The sequence below is a fragment of the Octopus bimaculoides genome, chromosome 11 (genome assembly GCF_001194135.2).
Source record: "Octopus bimaculoides isolate UCB-OBI-ISO-001 chromosome 11, ASM119413v2, whole genome shotgun sequence".
NCBI lineage: Eukaryota > Metazoa > Mollusca > Cephalopoda > Octopoda > Octopodidae > Octopus > Octopus bimaculoides.
The window spans coordinates 51,565,284-51,584,961 of NC_068991.1; the positions used below are offsets into that span (position 1 = coordinate 51,565,284).

The 19,678-nt window shown below is 35.0% G+C and overlaps 1 protein-coding gene across 2 annotated transcripts in view; it reads left to right on the top strand.

Moving 5' to 3' along the window:
* The window catches only part of LOC106873919 (glucosamine 6-phosphate N-acetyltransferase), a 37,869-nt gene extending 20,483 nt beyond the window's left edge, over positions 1–17,386 (top strand). The window contains exons 3-6 of one of the 2 annotated variants that reach the window (XM_014921453.2): positions 448–510; positions 4,563–4,693; positions 6,616–6,677; positions 16,646–17,386. In XM_014921453.2, coding sequence (XP_014776939.1) covers positions 448–510; positions 4,563–4,693; positions 6,616–6,677; positions 16,646–16,655 — 266 coding nt within the window. In that variant the 3' untranslated portion in view covers positions 16,656–17,386. Of the gene's footprint in view, positions 1–447; positions 511–4,562; positions 4,694–6,615; positions 6,678–8,006; positions 9,814–16,645 lie in introns of those variants that run through there. The other variant, XM_014921452.2, reaches the window with a different exon arrangement.
* Positions 17,387–19,678: the final 2,292 nt, after the last annotated feature.

Below are 19,678 nucleotides of genomic sequence, written 5' to 3' on the forward strand. Positions count from 1 at the left end.
TTTGAGCGTGGCCGTTGCCAGTACCGCCTGACTGGCTCCCGTAGGATTTTCGAGTGAGATCGTTGCCAGTGCCCCTGGACTGGCTTGTGCGGGTGGCACATAAAAGACACCATTTCGAGCGTGGCCGTTTTCGTGCGGGTGACACGTAAAAGCACCCACTACACTCTCTGAGTGGTTGGCGTTAGGAAGGGCATCCAGCTGTAGAAACTCTGCCAAATTAGATTGGAGCCTGGTGTTGCCATCCGGTTTCACCAGTCCTCAGTCAAATCGTCCAACCCATGCTAGCATGGAAAGCGGACGTTAAACGATGATGATGTCTGACAGTGTCCTCTTCCTTCCAGTGAACTTCTGAAGATACAAAAAATCTGTTTCAGCTCATGCATTCACATCAGGAATCTTGCTAACAAAATGTAAAAGCTTAACATATTTTCTTATCTTTTTGATCAGGTTATTTGAAGTTGTTATCCGAGTTGACTAAAGTTGGAGATGTTTCGTATGAGCAATTCGAAGGTAAGATCTGCTGTGTGATATGCTTCCAATAATTCACAATTGTTTTCTAACAGTTACTGCCTGTGGTAGGAGCAAAGCTTCTACCAGACCAAGGGTGACATGGTGGTGGAACAGTGAGATAGACAGGATCATAACAGGAAAGAGACAGGTTTGGGAAGAGTGAGAAAATGGAGATAGCAAAGAACCATGTCAGGTAGCTAAAAGGGAAGCCTTGCAACAGATTTAGCTAGTAAGAGCACAAGCAGAAAGAGAGAGATCAACCAATGTCTTTCAGTGTAAGGATCAGAGATAAGAGGGGTTTGGAATCACTAGTCAGTGTGCCAAAGAGAATTGAGATGTTGTGGGTGAAAAGTGTGTATAGATGAATAACGGTATGCTTGCACTTAATGACTCTGAAAAGAAAGACATGTGAAAGTGCTATTATGAAATACTATTAAATGCAGATAATGAATGGGGGAAAAGGAATCTCCCCTATAGGAACCCAACAGAGGGACCAGCTATCCTTGTTGAGAGTGGTTTGATAGCTGAGACAGTTAAGGATATGAAAACTGCAAAATCCTCTGGGCTGTCAGGAATTATCACTGAGATGTTTTAAATATCTAGCAGAGTAGAATATGGTCTAATCACCCATATAGTTTTTCTGGTTATTCAGGAAGGTGTCATTCCCCCTTTTTTTTAAATCTTCCTCTGTAGCAAGACATCTGTGCTTGTCCGTCTGTCTTTTCAGCTCCTGGCATAAAACCATCCAATCACCTTTCCTCCTCAAGTACCTTTTACCTTGTTCTCTCTTGCAAGTTACTAGGCAACTTCCCTGACAATGGAGCTCAACTCAGACTTGCAGTTTGCTGGGCCCTGTTAAATTGTCTAACCCATACCAGCATGGAAAGCAGACATTAAATGGTGACAGTGACTGCTGTTGTTGTTGTTAATGAATGAAAGATAAACTATTTAGAAAGAATCTGAGACAATGTTTTAATATCCAATTGAAGCTGTTTCACTTGCTGAAATGTTATTTATCATGTTGTTTCTGTTACTTACTGTGCTATAATGCTTTGGAAATGCATAAATGTTAAATTCCTCTTTCTCTGAATTCTAAAAATATTACTTGTGTGTGAAGTCAAATGAAATCAATAACCTTCTAAACTCACATAATGTATATTGAGGCATTGCTTCTTATTGAGGATCTTTGATTAAATTAAACTGAGAAAATACAACTTCCATATTTTTTTTCTTTCTACATATCAAATATTAATTCAATATTTGTCATTACTTACATTCTTCCATGGTAGCATGGGTTAGTCAAATATTATTTAGGCAGTGTTTTACAATCTGATGTCATTCCTTTCATTAACCTTTGTCTGCTTCTCAGTTGTCTAAACACAAGGGTGTTTAGCACTGCTAATATCTGTGCAGGAGGACAAAGATTCAGGTTTTAAAGTCTGTGGTCTTCTTTGTCCTGTCCTATAGTTGTGAGACTTGGACACTATCTACAGCACTTCAGAGCTGCCTTAACGTATTATAATGATTCGATATTCGTTTACAAATTATATTATTTTCTAAGGGTAAGTTAATAAATAAACTCACATACAATGCTTTCAGATGTAGTCATTTTCTTAGGCATACGTTTTTCTGGTTTAAATAAATTATAAATTTCAATATGATCGGGTATTATAATATAATATAAGGTTTAAAATACAGGATATTTTAACTGTATGATTTGTTACTAATAATCTAATTGTATATTTGTATTTATTTACTAAAGTTTCTAGAGATAAATATAATATAGATTACCATTAGTTTAGAATTTAATTTATTACCAGTGATCAATAATTTGTATTACTTGATTGTTTATAATCAATAATATTTTTAGGGTTGTCTCCCTTAGACGGAATTTATTTGATGAAGTTTTTTTATTATTTATTCGTTGGATCTAGCGCGTTTTTAATTAAAATTTAGAATAGATGACAAGTTTTTTATTTTATAAATAGCATTCAATATTTGAACATTTAGTTACTATTGTATAAAATACAGTTATTGATCATGGAGAAATTTTGGATGTAGATAAGCCTTAGAGATTATAAATTTTTTTTGGTATTTACATTTTACCCTGAGGATGTGTAAGGTAATTTATTTAACTTGTATTAAGAGTTAAATTTGACCTTATACAGAAATGTTTACAAAGGTAATAAACTTTAAAATATATATGGATATTAGCATCAAAGCTCTTATTTAAATTTTAAATTTTGATATATAACCAAGGAAATCAATTCATAAGGAGTTTATTATAGAACTTTGTGGACGGATTTTTGCTATTTTGGTAACGATTGCATGTTTTATCTTACCAATACATTTGGTAGATATCATTATATGAACACATATCTATCTATCTATATATATGTATCCCATAAATTCTCTGGTCACCCTAGTTTCATTATTTATAGTTAATCAAATTATATTGTAATTGTATATATAAACACACACACATATATATTATATGTAAGAGTGCTGGTATCACATAAAAAGCACTCAGTACACTCTGTAAAGTGGTTGGTGTTAGGAAGGGCATCCAGCTATAGAAACCGTGCTAGAACAGACTGGTGTCTGGTGCAGCACCCAGCCCTGCCAGCATGGAAAATATGTTAAATGATGACGACGATATCATCATTGTCGTTTAACGTCCGCTTTCCATGCTGGCATGGGTTGGACAGTTTGACTGAAGACTGGAGAGCCAGAAGGCTCCACCAGGCTCCAATCTGATCTGGCAAAGTTTCTGCAGCTGGATGCCCTTCCTAATGCCAACCACTCCGAGAGTGTAGTGGGTGCTTTTACGTGCCACTGGCATGAGGGCCAGTCTGGTGGTACTGGCATTGGCCATGCTCAAATGGTGCTTTTTATGTGCCACCTGCACAGGAGCCAGTCCAGCAGCACTGGTAACGGCCACGCTTGAATGGTGTTTTTTACGTGCCACTGGCATGGAAGCCAGTCAGTGGCCCTGGTTATGATCACTGTATTTTACAGCACAAATTGGAAATCATCAAAGAAAAATTCACAGCTGAGAAAGATATTTTGACTAAAACACAAGATGACTTCAAAAGACTAAAAATTCCGTGTAAAATGCCAGAAGATTTGGAAAGGTAGTGAAGATGCTTGAATGTTTACACTATATACTGCATTGAATTGTATGCTGGAAAATACAGTATATAAATCTAAATGTATACATATATACATTCATATATATATATATATATATATATACACATACACACTTATATATATATGTATGTATGTGGTGGGGTGGAAAAGTTCCTGGTTTTGAGTGAAGGAAAATACAGGAGGATCAGTTAATTATGATTTTATTCAACATATTTTCCCCTCTCAAATTCACACTTATTGCAGTGGTCCTTCAGTTTTTCTAAGCCCTGTAAAAGAACTCGGAAAGTTGGGCCTCCAACCAGGCCTTTTTGCAATACTCTTAAAGCCAAGAACTTTTCAGCATTTCTTTTGTGTGTGTGTGTGTGTGTGTGTGTGTGTATATCATCTAGCAGTGGTCTTCCTTCTGACTGGTCCTGTACATGTTAAGATCCTCCAGCACTCTTAATATAACCTAAGAGGGCCCATACCCTTCCCTGCCACTATTAAGTAGACTACTGGAACTATGGCCATCCATAACTAGACTTGGAATGAATACTCGAGTGGTTTACCATCGCCTTCTGCAGGCAGCTGGGATTTGAACTCAGAATGTAGAGAGCCACAGACATTTCTGCTGACATGCCGACAATTCCGCCACACTTCCACCCACAGGACAACGTAAAATCAAGTGTTTTGCTCAAGAACACAACATACCACCCAGTCCAGGAATCAGACCCATGATCTAGCAATCATGAGTGCAACACCATAGCCACTAGGCTATACACCTCCATACATATATATGTGTACATGTGTGTACCCTATACCATAATGATGTGCTGAAAATGACCCTGAGAGCAAAGTTTTCTTTTAATATTTTACATGATCTTTATTTTTTTCTTTTTTTTTCTTTTAATTACTTTTAGCTCGATTTAATTCCATGAAGTCTTCTTGTGACACATATTACATAGTTGTGATAGAAGATACGAGAACGGAGTTAATAATTGGCAGTGCTACACTTGTTATTGAACAGAAATTTATTCACAATACCTCAAGTGTAAGTATGATTGATTCCTTAACTTCTCATTTTCAGTCATGTCGTACTTAGTTCACTTTTAATTATAATGAACTAGCAATATAACCCGACGTTGTCCGAGTGTGACTTATTACGCCATCTACAATAAGTCTTGCTAGGTGAAAATCAACTAAAAAAGAAAGCCTTACAACGAAAAAACCCTTATGATGTAAATATGTTCATAATTCAAAAGACGATGAAATTAATAGGGAAAGTCTGAAGGCTGTTTTGCATAACATTATTATGCATACGTAAATTTCATCCGTCTAATTGGCTATAGAAATGATTGTGCAAAACAACTTTTTGCGCTGCCCTGATTATACATAGCAGGGTAATCCCTTTTCACAGGAGCTAGGACGGCAATTTCTGATGAAGCAATTGCTGGCAATCTGTTGCTACACAGTTCTGCCAGAATTCTATCAGATTGGGCAGCAGATGCTGATGCACCATTTTGCATTATGTTCAAAGTTGCTTCTGGAATGTGGTGATTTGCTGCAGTCTGTTGCTGTCTTTTTAAACCGGTTGCTTTCTTTCCCCAGCAAACTCTCTTCTTTGGCGGCATAATCTATGTACATATTAAACAGAACAACAAAAAGTTATAACAGATGGCAGGGTAGCTGTTTTCACAATTCTAATGAAGTTCACTGATTTACAATGTGTTGTCCTGTCTACATAAGCTCCGTAGTTTGTATATTTACAAAACATTGACAAGCATGTAGTAAGGTAAAATCTAGTTATATTGTAGTGAATGCTTGTGTGCATGTGTGCGTTTGAGAGAGTGAGAGAGAAGAGGAAGAGAGAGAAGAAGAAGAGAGAGAGAGGGGGAGAAAGGAATAGAGAACGGGAGCAATCAAAAGAGAAAGAGAGGAAGGGAAAACGGAAGACAGTTATAAAATAGCAATGTGTGCGTGTGTTTATATAAGAAACACACACAAACTAAATCTTATATCTATAATGTTGATGTGTGTATGTTGTTGTCACAGATCATGCATGTGTAGTTGTGTGTGTTTTTACGTTTCTGTGTTATGAAAAATATGTAAAAAATACTAAGAGGAGACAAGGACGCTGAACATGCAGACGGACAATGTAACGGAAACATGAACGAGTGAAACGGGGTATTCCTTATTTAGTCTAGTTACAAATTATCATTGCAACTTCGGCAAAAGGAAGCTAAGAGCCCCAGATTCCTTGGAAGAAAGAACAGTGGTGCTGGTGTGTGTAGGAAATGAGAAAGTGAAGCAAGAAAAAGAGATGTGGTTGAAGCAGAGAAATGGTGATACACCCCAGATGACCAGGTCACGTAGATAGTTAGAGGTAGATGTTTTTTTTAATTGTTTTCGAGTGAATGTCAATCTTTCGCTTGTCATCCAGAGTTCGTTAATTTCCGTAAAAGATTTTTATTTCTTTACTTATGTCTCAGAGTGAAAGAGAGGAGAAAGTGAAAGATGTATGTATGTGTATATGAAGTGGATGTGTATGTGTGAAAGAGAGAGAGAGAAAAAGAGAGTAAGTGAAGTGGGTGTTGTCATGTATACGTACATGCATTAATACATGTGTACATCTTTTTTATATTTACATGTGTATGTGTGTATGAGAGAGATAGATAGTGAGTGAGTGAATATCCATTTCATATACACGTTTATACATCTTTCACTTTCTCCTCTCTCGTATCTATATATATATATATATATATATATATATATATATATATATATATATATATAATGCATAATGTAATCAACTTTTGGCCTATATCTTTAGCTAAGCTATTCAAAACCATTATCTAACCTCCGTTATAATAGTGTTTAAACTGCTAATTTCGAGTATAGTTTTGATTTTCATAAAATGCAAATTTTACTATAAATCCCTTCTGTATCAAGTAATTATTTTGTTTGGTTTTTTAGCGTGGAAGAATAGAAGATGTAGTTATTAAAAATGAATACCGGGGGCAACAATTAGGAAAATTGTAAGTATGATAAAGGGACTTTTTTTCATTTATTTCTTTAACTGTTTAATAGCTTAGTTGCATCATCTCCATGTCATTACACTGTTTTCATATAAATCCAGGAAATCTTAAAGACTTTTAAGTGTTTTTGCATTCAAAATTTTGTGATATTTAGGTATTTAGGATTTTTTTAAAAACACTCTCAAATTACTAGAAAATATTTACAATTTAGATATTTCTTCTACCTCTACAATCTGTTAGAAATAGGAAATGATTTCTGTGTTTCTTGTTACACCAATGTTGTTCAAGTAGTTAGACATTTAAGGAGAACTTTTAGTGGCCGTTTTGTGCTTTAAAGGTTGAGGTCAAAAGGGTAATGATAACCTGCAGAAAAGTACCATCCTATATTCTGTAAGAACCCTAAGGAAATTTTTGAGATTTGTGGAGACATGATGTCACCAAACCTCAAGATGAAATACCTGCTAACTAAATTAGTATGTACTAGCATAATAATAATAATTATAACAACAACAACAATAATAATATAATAATATTTCTGAATTTATTTGCAATATAGATTTCCAAAGGACTTGATTTTTAGAGCCTGGCGAACTTCTGATTTTAATACACTTGTTTCAGTTGCAAATGCTTCCATTGATAGATTCTTATTAACAATGTTGGTAATAATACTGGTATTGTTATCAATACCTGTCATTTAATTATTACCTGGTCATTTAATACTATCACTAACCAAACCAAAACTGACTGACCAGAAACACATAACACTAATTATTAAGGATTTTCAACAGGTTTACTTTGGACAATGTCAGATCTCTGTTAGGCGTGACAGAATGTCTTTGAGATTCTTATGTCAGCCACAATGTGCTCAGTAGGAGCCCAGTTTCACCAAATGTTTGTTTTTCTTTCTCAAGACATTCTTATCAACTGTTCCTTTTTGAGGATCCGCTACAATAGTTTAAGAGTTTATTTTGTCTAGAACCATCAGAACCTCAAACCTGATTAAGTTTCTATAGCAGAATCTGATAAACTAAAACAAGAATCCAATAGCTAATTTCCCTAATTCCCTTGACCTAGAAGGAGTTCAGTTTCTAAGTGTTCAGCTGATCAGTGGCTGAGTCTTGTAGCCAAAGAGTACATTAATGAAAACTATACCATTTGTTTCTTTGCCAATATAAATTACTGTTTCTGGAAACCCTGCAACTGTTTGGCCAACGTTTCAGTCTGTTTTATTTCGTTTCTCTCAAATATATGTAGATTAAACAAGCCCAATTAATTGATAAATAATTCTTGCTTTCTAATTTACATCTGTTGTTATTTTTTCCTCAACAGGTTGATTGATATCTTAATTGAAAGAAGTCAAAAGCTGGGTTGCTATAAGATCTCCTTAGAATGTAAAATGGAAATGATACCTTTCTACAATAAGTTTGGTCTTAAAAGAGAAGAGAACAATAATTATTTAGTACTGCGGTTCAGGGACTAATTTACTAAACTTTTAAACATATCAAATTAGAATCTCAAAATTTTAAGTAAATATTGATGAAGCTTTTGCAGGATGTTTAAAGAAATCAATTTATATTGAAATAACCATTCAGCTAACCATTTTCTCTTGCATCTCCAATTGCCAATTGAGATATACTTAACTACAGAAATATAGGGAAAATAATGGCATCACCCACATTACAGAATTCTGTGTTCCTCAACATTTTGCTGTCATGTGAAATTCTGTGAAATCTATTTTACTATTAACCTTTCAAATACCAACCTGCCCCAAAGCACTCCTGATTTTTTAATCCAAACTTCATGTCTTAAAGTGATCTAAATGAAAATCTTTCATTAAGATTTCATGTTAATTTATGTTCCAAATACCAGCTTAATATAGACAAAGTTATTTTAATAAATTTTTCATAATTTTCTGAATTAATTGAAACAAAATATATTTCAAAAGGAATATGGTAACAAAAGGGTTCGTATCCATGAGATGGGTTCTGACTGAATTTTCATAGAAAAAAAGTAAGAACAAGGAATATGACCACTTTTATGCATGTATATATTAATTGTTAACCACACACACACTCTTTACAGTATGTATATAAATAGTGCAGGAAATAATAAAACTACCATAATATCATAGTACAGTGTGTGCAGATTACAAATAATATTAATAACTGTGTAATGGGAGAAGGTTCAGTGAGAGTTAATTGAAGGGAGAGGGGCACTATCTTCATCAACAGCAGTATCTGCAGCAGGAGTAAGATAACTTATACATTGTCGTTACTCATTTACAATGTAGCATCTCTTTGTACACTGCAGTGTAGGAACTGAACTCATTATGAACACCTCTTGTATATTTCTCTTCAATTCTTTTTATGCATAGAGACTGTATTATGTTGATATAAATTTTTTTTTAATTAACCGTTTAGCATTTAAACCAGCCATACTTGGCGCTATTCTACCTGTTTTATGTTCAAACTTGCTATATCCAGCCTCTCAAACCTACCTTACAATGTTATTCTGAAAATAAACAATCACATCATTGAAATCTCAAAGCCACAAAATAAAGCAGAATTACTTCGAAACAACATGAATAAATAAGCATTATGTTTGACAGTAATCTGAATACTAAAGTTGTTAATATATTCTCACATCAAAATAGGTGTATTCCTTGTTTTTTCCCCTTATTTTCATATTCCATAAAAACACATCTCAATTTATAACTTTGAAATTAATGATAAACAGGTATTGCACCACAGAATTTTTCATCACAGCAAGATTTTTTGAAACATGGAATTTGTAATGTAGTAGATGCATATGTTTTCTCTGTTTCACAATTGCAGACACCAGATAATAAAAAAAAAAATTTTTTAATAAAAAAAATAGGTTGCGGAATAGCTTTTCAATGTCAATTGATTTATTTAAACTCCTCGCTGGAAATTCTTTAATATTTTCTCAAAATGTTGTTTCAAAATTCTTCTCTGATAATATGCCTTTGTCGGTTGGTTGGAGCAATGAAGTTGCGTCCTTGGGAATATAGTTCATTTTCACATTGGAGATATTATTTATATTCAGTGGGTGGCTTGGTGCATGAAATTATAATGGAGAAAGAAAGAATTAAAAATGTATCTATACCACCATGTAACCCTGTGTCATGTTAGTGAACTTGAATGATGAAGTATAAATGAACTGAGTGACAAAGTGAGTAAAAGAAAAATCAGATGTTGTGTACAGCAGGACTGCACTTGTATGGGCAGGTGCTGTGTATGGAGGACAGCTGCATAAAGAAAGGGTTGAGTGCTGAAAGACTTGGAACAGTGTAGTGACAAATGATCTCAAGATGTCATAGCTGATGAAGTTGATGACAGAGGACCATGTTGATTGGTGATGTGTGTGAAGTGCCTTGTCTCAAAAGTCTCACTGCTCTATGTTTTCCTTGTTCAAGGTAACGTGTAGAAAAGAGGGCAATCACAAAGGATGGTCTAGGGTGAAAGAGAAGGATCATGGAACCTAACTGGTCTTTGTGGGATTGTGTAAAACAGGAGGAAACAACAGCAGAGGAGAGAGAATAACCTGCTGTAGAATATTAGAAATTAGACTGTTCGGTAAAGTGGCATGGCAAAACTGACAAAAAGGAATAACAGGAAAGATAGTTGCAAGAAGCAGAAAACACGGGTTGTAGGAATGATACTATAATACTGTACCTCATTGTCAGGGAGTTTTCAGGTTCCAAAAATAACAGGAACTTTACCTGTCAAGGATTAAACTAGCAAAGTCATCCTGTTTACAGAAAAAGATCTTAATATCAGGTCCATTTAGACATTTACTGAGCAAATTTTTCTCATTGAGAAACCTCATAGAATAGGACATAGAGTTCTAGCAAGTCCTGCCAGATTATTTGATGTAGTTTAAAAGGCCTTTAAGAACATCCACATGGAATCACTAAGGAAGATCATCAAAGCCTATGATATTCCCAACAGTACTTTAACATCTTCAGGAATCTGTACAAATTCTTGCTGTTATAACGAGACAAATATTGGTCTTCCTGAAAACTTTAGCATCATTATTGCTGAACATTTGTACTGCATCTTCTTGCATTTTCTCTTCCTGGTAGAAGTTGATTTAGTGATAATGAAAGTAACGGAAGGAAACTGCAGGAATTTGATGGAGGGATATAATATACATACATACATATATATATATATATATATATATATATATATATATATATATATATATAAATAAATAAATAAATAAATGGAGTTAAACACAGGTGTTATTCAAATTCTTTTACTTCCGAAATATGTTTTGAAGACAACATTGGTATTATTTCAAAAGGAATAAAATGGTGTAAAGCAATGTAATCTTCTCATCAGGGAAAGAAAGAAAGAAATCAACCTCATCAATAAGACATTTTAACAGAATATGATGGATGTGTATAATGATGAACGGAACGCTATTAATTTTTGTTTAAAAACTGTTGAAGATAAAATGTCAAAGGTAGCCTATAGAAAGAGAAAGGGTAAAAGAAAGGAATAAGCAGAAAACTAATAAAGGAGAAATATAGAGCGATATGTGAATTAAAATAAAAGCTTAAAGCCTTGGAAATAGGGAGATATCACTTATATGAACTTTTAGTTCATATAAGTGATATCTACCATTCTATATAATTTTGAACATTGATTTTCTTCTTACATTTCACTTCCACTAGATATATCTATTTCCAAGGCTTTAAACTTTTATTTTAATACACATATCGCTCTATATTTCTCCTTTATTAGTTTTCTGCTTATTTTTTTCCTTTACCTTTTCTCTTTCTATAGGCTACCTTTGATGTTATATCTTCTAACGGTTTTCTTTAAAAAACTTAATAGCATTCCATTCATCATTATACACATCCATCACATTCTGTTAAAATGACTTATTGATAAGTTTGGTTTCTTTCTTTCTTTCCCTGGTGAGAAGATTACATTGTTTTATACCATTTTATTCCTTCTGGAATAATACCAGTGTTGTCTTCAAAACATATGTCGGAAGTAAAAGAATTTGAATAACACCTGTGTTTAACTCCATTTATTTATTTATATATATTATACAAAATATTTTACATCAACCCAGAGTTTCTATCTTTACAAACAGGGTGTTACGTCCTTATTACTTGTGTGATTTTTTGCTACCCTGGTAACTGTTTATTTATTTTTTCCGTGTTAATTGTAAACAAGGGAAAAATACACACATCCATATATATATATATATCATCAATCATCATCATCGTTTAACGTCTGCTTTCCATGCTAGCATGGGTTGGACAATTTGACTGAGGTCTGGTGAGCCAGCTGGCTGCACCAGGCTCCAATCTGATCTGGCAGAGTTTCTACAGCTGGATGCCCTTCCTAACACTAACCACTCTGAGTGTATAGTGGGTGCTTTTACATGCCAACACATACACACGCATCATTACAATGTTCATGGCGTTGCATTTATTAAGGAGAGAATTGAATTTTGAACCTTAAATACTGGGTGGGTTTTGCATCAGAAGAGGAATATAAAAAAAATGATTAAATTTGTGAAGAAAAAGTTTCTGTGCCTCCTTGACTCCAAACATTAAATGTATTATACCAAACAGGTCCAACCAAGCTGGACATGATTTGATGTAGAAACCAGACAAAGTAGATGGAAATAGTGTTGCGGCCTTAAATTCCAATGGGTAATGATTCAGCATAGATTCAGAAAGTACAATGTCGTTAATGTTAACATCATCATCTTCACTGTTTTTATGTCTGCTTTCCATACTGGCATAGGTTGGATGAATTGCCATGGCTCAAGTACTTATTGGGAGTCCTTCCCTCATAAATTGGTGCCCTTCCTATGACCAACGATTTACAAGGTGTATTGAGTACTTTTTATCATGGCACAAGCTTTGGAGAGTCGTCGTGTTCTTGTCAACATGAGACTAGAGGCTCCTCTCAAATCTGCTTCCATTTCTAATCGTTCCCTAACCCCTTTATAGAGGGTACTAGTTATATTTTACCATGATACTAGCACTTGGGATGTTGTCATGTCCTCATCAAAATAGTACTTAAGGGAGCCCTCCAGCTTATGTTTTCTCTTCTCACCTGGCAACCACTCTACTGAGTACCCCAGGTCCAGTATGAATGATGGGCGAGGGATGCCTTGTATTGTGTAAGAGTAAAAATTACTATTTCTAAGTTGTGTGTTCACTGAAGACAATATGAATGAGGAAAAGAATGAGAGAAAGCAATGACAGAAGAGCCAGAATGAGGGAAAGGGTGAAGGATGGTAGAAATTGCAGTGGTCCAAAGAAGAGAGTATTGACTGGTAGTACAGAAAGAAAGGAAACTAGTGTATTGGGTGCATACAGGTGTATTGATGGGTGAGTGAGGTTGAATAGTGAAGATGGTGATAAGAAGATTGAATGTGGGTGGGTCCTGTATCATCTGTCATAGTGGCAGCTAATAGCGGGAAATGAGAAGGGTCAAAGATATGGAGAAAACAGCAAACGTAGACTTGACAGAATGCACACATACACATTTATATATATATATATATATATATATCTTTATAAAATACACATAAAAATCATCCAGTCCACAGTGTGAAGTGGTTGACATTTGGAAGGAAGGGCATCCAGCCGTAAAAACCTTGCCAAAACTGATCTCGGCTTTGCTGGTACCATATAAAAAGCACTCAGTCCGCTCTGCAGGGTGGTTGGTGTTAGGAAGGGCATCCAGCCGTAAAAACCATGTCAAAACAGACAGTAACTTGGTGTAGTCTTCTACCTGGCCAGCTCCTATCAAACTGTCCAACCCATGCCAGCATGGAAGGTGGATGTTAAACAATGATGATGATGATGATATATATATATATATACATATATATGATTGATAAAGAAGTGTTGATCATTCAAAGTGGATGGAACTTGTGGAAGAGGGAGACCCAGGAAGACATGGGACAAAGTACTGAAGGACAACCTCATGACACTGAACCTTTCTGAGGAGATGACAAAGGTCCAAGATATCTGGCACTGCACTGTACTCAAGAAGATCTGTCCTCCACAGCAGAAAGGTTATTTCCGCTGATGAAGAGGATTGGCCTGCAAGACCCTGTGCCAGTACCACGTAAAAAGCACTCATGCTGCTACCATGTGGAAACACTAATGCCGATACCACGTTAAAAGCACCCAGTATGCACTATAAAGTGGTTGGCTTAGGATGGGCATCTAGCTGTAGAAACCAAGCCAAATCAGACTGGAACCTGGTGCAGCTCACTGGGTTATCAGCGCTGGTGAAACCGTCCAACCCATGCCAGCATGAAAAATGGACGTTAAAAGAGAATAATGATACACACACACACATTTATAGATGCTAACCTCCAATACAACCCCAGATTTAGCATTTGACCCTGCATACATGGGTTGTTGAGTCTTCTTCTGCAAGTGCTTAATGCCAGTTAGCACTGTCCTTTGTCATCTTTTTCATGAAATGTAAGAACTTGAGAGCAGATTTCACTAGCTTGCCCCAACAGGTTCCATTCACTCTGTTTGACACTTTCTTATACAGCTGTCATCCACAATATACTTCACATACAATACCAGTGCTGTCTTCTCTGTTTCTCACTACGACTGATTTCTCTTAAACCCAGCTTTTCTTTCAGCTCATTCCTATTCCAATGTTCATGCACGCTGACATTACAGCAGAGCATTCTCACTTCATTTCTTTCATAAATCTTCTGCATTTGAACCGTCTCATTGCCATACCTGTTCATTAAAACTTATACATATTGAAAAGACTTCGCATAAAAATATATTTATTACTAGCAAATAGTGTACGATATATGTTCACATATAAGGCACTTTTGCATAAACTGCTTCCAAGTTTAACAATTATGGGAAAGGAATCATCTCTTGAGCTACATGTAAGACACATAACCACTCATAATCACCACGAATAGAAAATATAAAGACTTGTGGGTCATTGCAACAGATCTTGACTTGTGGTTTATATGAGGGGTATTGTAAAATTCATGATTTTATTGTTATTTGATGTGTTAATGTTTTCAAAAGATCATTTCTGGGAATTTATAGAATATATGAGGGTTTTCTGCTTAGAAAGGGTTCATTGGTCATCAGAGATTGTTCTAATTTTTCTGCTGCACGGCCAAAAGCTGGCCATCTTCTTTCATGCACTATTCTACAAATACATTCTAATTTTTTACACTGGAAGAATAAATCAACACAATTCTATATTTGTGAAAAATTATATCATATTGTTTTTTTTTGTTTTTGTTTTTTTTTGTTTGCAACAGGATATTTTTATTTAACACAAATAATTATAGAGATAATGTAGAAATAGATGAACAATATAGTGACAAAAACACAGAGACTAAAGTTGAAATAAATAAGACACTATGAGTAAATATTGTATCAATATTTACTTTTATGATCACTAAGTTAACACTGGTACACACAGGCTATGAACATTCACATTTACTCTCACTCAATGTGACAACAATGTTTCGTATCTGCCAATTGCATAAAGTCTTGTAACGCCATCTGTTGAGCTTTAAAGAAGCTAATATTTATTGGTTGGAGAAACACTGACTTGATATAATAACAGAAAATAACTCCGTGTTCAGTATACTTTTTGGTAATTGGTTGATATCCTTCATTCTCAATTGAAAAGAGGAAGTCACAGTCCTAAGACAACATTCTGCATCCTATACCATGATATATTCAGGTACCTGTTCCATTGGGATCTTTTCTGATGAATCAATAAGTTAAAGGGACGGGGTACATATAAAGACACAAAGACACACATATATATAAGTATATATATATATATATATATATTTCACTGTTTCGTTTTCCTGTCTTGTTTTCTGTCCGCCACTATCCTCCACGAAAAAAAAATTTAATTTGTGTTCGTGGGAAGAGCCATTTTAACGATGCATCCTGCCCTAACTCTTTGAAATGCCAGTGTTTTAATGGTGGCAGCTGATGAAGGATATGTTCTCTATGTGGCCTGCTTGTTTTTTGTACCTTGTTTATCATTTTGTCTATGTTTATTTGCAAGTCATGTACCCAGATATGCATCTATATGTACATGTAGATGAAGGTATGTACATACATGTACATATATATGCATATACTCATATATTGTTTGTATATATATATCCAACACATGCTAGCATGGAAAGCGGATGTTAAACGACGATGATATATATATATATATATATATATATATACATACGTTTATGTATTTGTTTTGCAATATTCCTGATGTGAAATCATGTGTTGTAACAGATATTGTTATATTTCAGGATGGCCATTTTTTTTTACTTCACAAATAAACACCCGTGCTATATATTTGTTCTTCACTTGTCTATCATTGTTCTTATTGTATGTCCATTGTCCAAAAATCTTTTGTTACACATCACATAACCTCTTCAGCGACTCTTCATCCCACGTTTAGCATGGACTAAACAGAACAGGAAATATATGGGATGGAGAGTTGGTGAAGAGGTCACAGGATGTGTGACAAAAGATTTCCAGACGATGGACATAAAATAAGAACAATAATAAACAAGTGAAGAATGTATAGTGCATGTGTTTAGTTGGCAAAGAAAAAGAAATATAAATATATATGTGCATGTGTGTGCATATACTCAATGGGCTTCTTTCATTTTCTACCTACCAAATCCACTCACACAGTTTTGGTCAGCCTGAGAGTATAATGGAAAAAACTCAAGGTGCCATGCAGTAACACTGAACCTAGAACCATGTGGTTGGGAAACAAATTCCTTACCACAAACCCACACCTGCACCTTCACAGCCACACCTGTCAATTTTCTTTTTAACACTTTTTCAATTTTTACATGTCATATGTAAACTTTTCGGGGTGTTACTTGTTTACTTTGTTAAACGGTACTAACATCTTTCTTTCTCTCATTTTTCTCAGGATAAGATAATGAGAGCTCCAGGAAAAGCTCAATACAATACAGATAGGGAAAACAGTTCCCTGTATCTGGATATTACTAGATGGATCCAGCCAGTCTCTACTGGTTTTGCTGATGGTATTATTTGCAGAATTTGTAAGAGTGGTAAGCTTAATTTGAGCAAGATAGTTACCAGTGCAATAAAATTGCACATGAAGGGCCTCTTGCCAGATCATAGAATTTTAACAGAAATAAGTGGCATACATAATAATTCTCTTTCCATCTCTGGAAACTCATCATCTGCTGCCAGTTCTGTTGATTCTGGAGTTTCAAGATGTAACATTGATTAAAACTGTTCAATTAAATCAACCAAATAAATGTAACTTATCATCAAGCACTGATAATTCTGTTCAGTCAAGCAAGCCAAGTCAATCCACAACATCTATCGTACAAGCAGTCATCAAGAGGGAATTCAAACAAGTTGTTAAATGTAAGATACTGTGTGTCTTTCATGTTGTCTACAAGCACCACAGTTGGGACAGTTCAGGCAGTAGGTCAGAATTGCTTCAAGCAATGTTCCCTGGTAGCAGTATTGCCAAAGAATTTTCTCTCATTAATGAAGCTAAGCTGCATTATAATTCACATCTTTTTCTTTTTTAAAGCAGAAACCAAGAGTGAATTAGCGCCAAAAGGCACTAGACTGCTACCCAACTTTGTGACCTGTTTTGATGAGTTGTTTTAATAAATTCAGTTTTTCAACACAACTGGATATTCATATTATTTATTCTGATGAAGTTACTAACAGAATCAAGTGAGATTATCTTTGATCCCAGTTCATGTGGCATTTGAGTGATTTTTAAGGAAGCATTCATAAGACTGGATGTTGGAAACAATTTGATGCAGTTATCTGTGGATTGTCTGCATGTCGACTGGGCATATTATGAAGAATTTGAATAATATTGTTTAATGGAGAATCCAAATGCACCATCACTAACAATTGTGATTCTTTCATTTTCTTTCAGTCCACTTCCTTTCATTTGTTCCCCTTTGTTATCCATAAAACAAAAAAATCACCAGTCTCTCTCAAACCCTTTTTCTATATTTCATTATGCTTTTAAAATGTGTTTATTATGCATGAGATTTTTCTTGGATTTCATAACTCTTAATGCTGTATATTGTACTATTATGACCAGTGTGCAGACTTTCCTGTATAAACTTGCCTTATAATACTAAAATCTAAAGTCTGTTAGTGTGCTCCTGGATTTTTGAGAAAACTGTACATTGTAGTAATAGAATGCTTCTTACTAATTTACTCTTTACCTCAAATATTGATATCTGATTTCAGCACAAGGCCAACAGTTTTGATAGGAGGGGTTAATTGATATTTTATGGGTACTGCTACTTTATTTTATTGACCCTGAAAGGATGAAAGGCAAAGTTAACCTGTGTGGAATTTTCGCTTAGAATGTTGAGCCAGAAAAAATACCACTAACAATTTTTGACATGCTAGTGATTTTGCTAGCTCATTGCCTTCCTTTTGCATAAAATAATTTTGTACATTTCTTGGCCCTAGACCCTCAAAATAAAAGTATTTTGTTACTCATTATATCAGTATGATAGTGGAGGTGCAATGGCCCAGTGGTTAGGGCAGCAGACTCGCAGTCATAGGATCGCGGTTTCGATTCCCAGACCGGGCGTTGTGAGTGTTTATTGAGCGAAAACACCTAAAGTTCCACGAGGCTCTGGCAGGGAATAGTGGCGAACTCTGCTGTACTCTTTCACCACAACTTTCTCTCACTCTTACTTCCTGTTTCTGTTGTGCCTGTAATTCAAAGGGTCAGCCTTGTCACACTGTGTCACGCTGAATATCCCCGGGAACTACGTTAAGGGTACACGTGTCTGTTGAGTGCTCAGCCACTTGCATGTTAATTTCACGAGCAGGCTGTTCCGTTGATCGGATCAACTGGTACCCTCGACGTTGTAAGCGACGGAGTGCCAACAACAGTATGATAAAGAAACTTACTTCTTTTGCTACACAACTGTCAATAAGAAAATGATATACATGCAAAAGACAGAAATATATATATACAAAAACAGACATACAACAAAGACATTCATGAAAACAAACACATATACACATAATATATATAATTTAGTTGGTGAATACCTTGATGAATAAGGTAAGCAGTTATGAACAGATAATCATTCTTATGTCTGTTAAAGTTTAAATACATGGACAATGGATGCAACATTATTTCTCTTTGTTACATACTCTTGATGAGAAGGGGGTGGGTTTTTTTAAAAAATTGTTTAGGAAATGATATACAAAATTGGTAATATAATTTAAATTCATAAACCAAAGTATAGTTTTATAAGTTAATAATGCCTTATGTACTTGATGTGAATGATGTCAGGTAAACTTGTAAATAAGTTTTGAATAAATTATCTCAAGTTTCAAAAATGGCATATTTCCTTTTTTATGAGACTATGACTTGTATTTTCATGAGATTCTATGACTCTTCAATTGCATTGGCATATGATGCTACATCAATGGGATCCACATGAATCAGTGAACTGAGAATTCAGGTTGGAATAGCCATTACATAAACTATCAGCTTCATGTTATTGACAACATTTATCCATTATAAATGCAAGCATGACTGTGTGGTAAGTAGCTTGCTTCTCATCCACATGGTTCCAGGTTCAGTCCAGTATTTTCTACCATAGCCTTGTAAGTGGATTTGGTAGAGAGAAACTGAAAGAAGCCTGTTGTATAAATGTATCGGTGTCTTTGTTCCTTGCAACTGCTTGACAAATGGTGTTGGTGTGTTTACATCCCTGTTACTCAGTGGTTCAGCAAAAGAAATCAACAGACTATCAGGCTTCAAAAAAATTTGTACTGGGGTCAATTCATTCGACTAAAAATTACTTTGTGGTGCCCCAGCATAGCCACAGTTTAATTACCAAAATAAAAAGAAGGTAAAAGATAAAGATTGGTGTTTATTGACAATTATTAATGGGTTTTCAATCTGATTCATGGATTTCTATTCAATTTT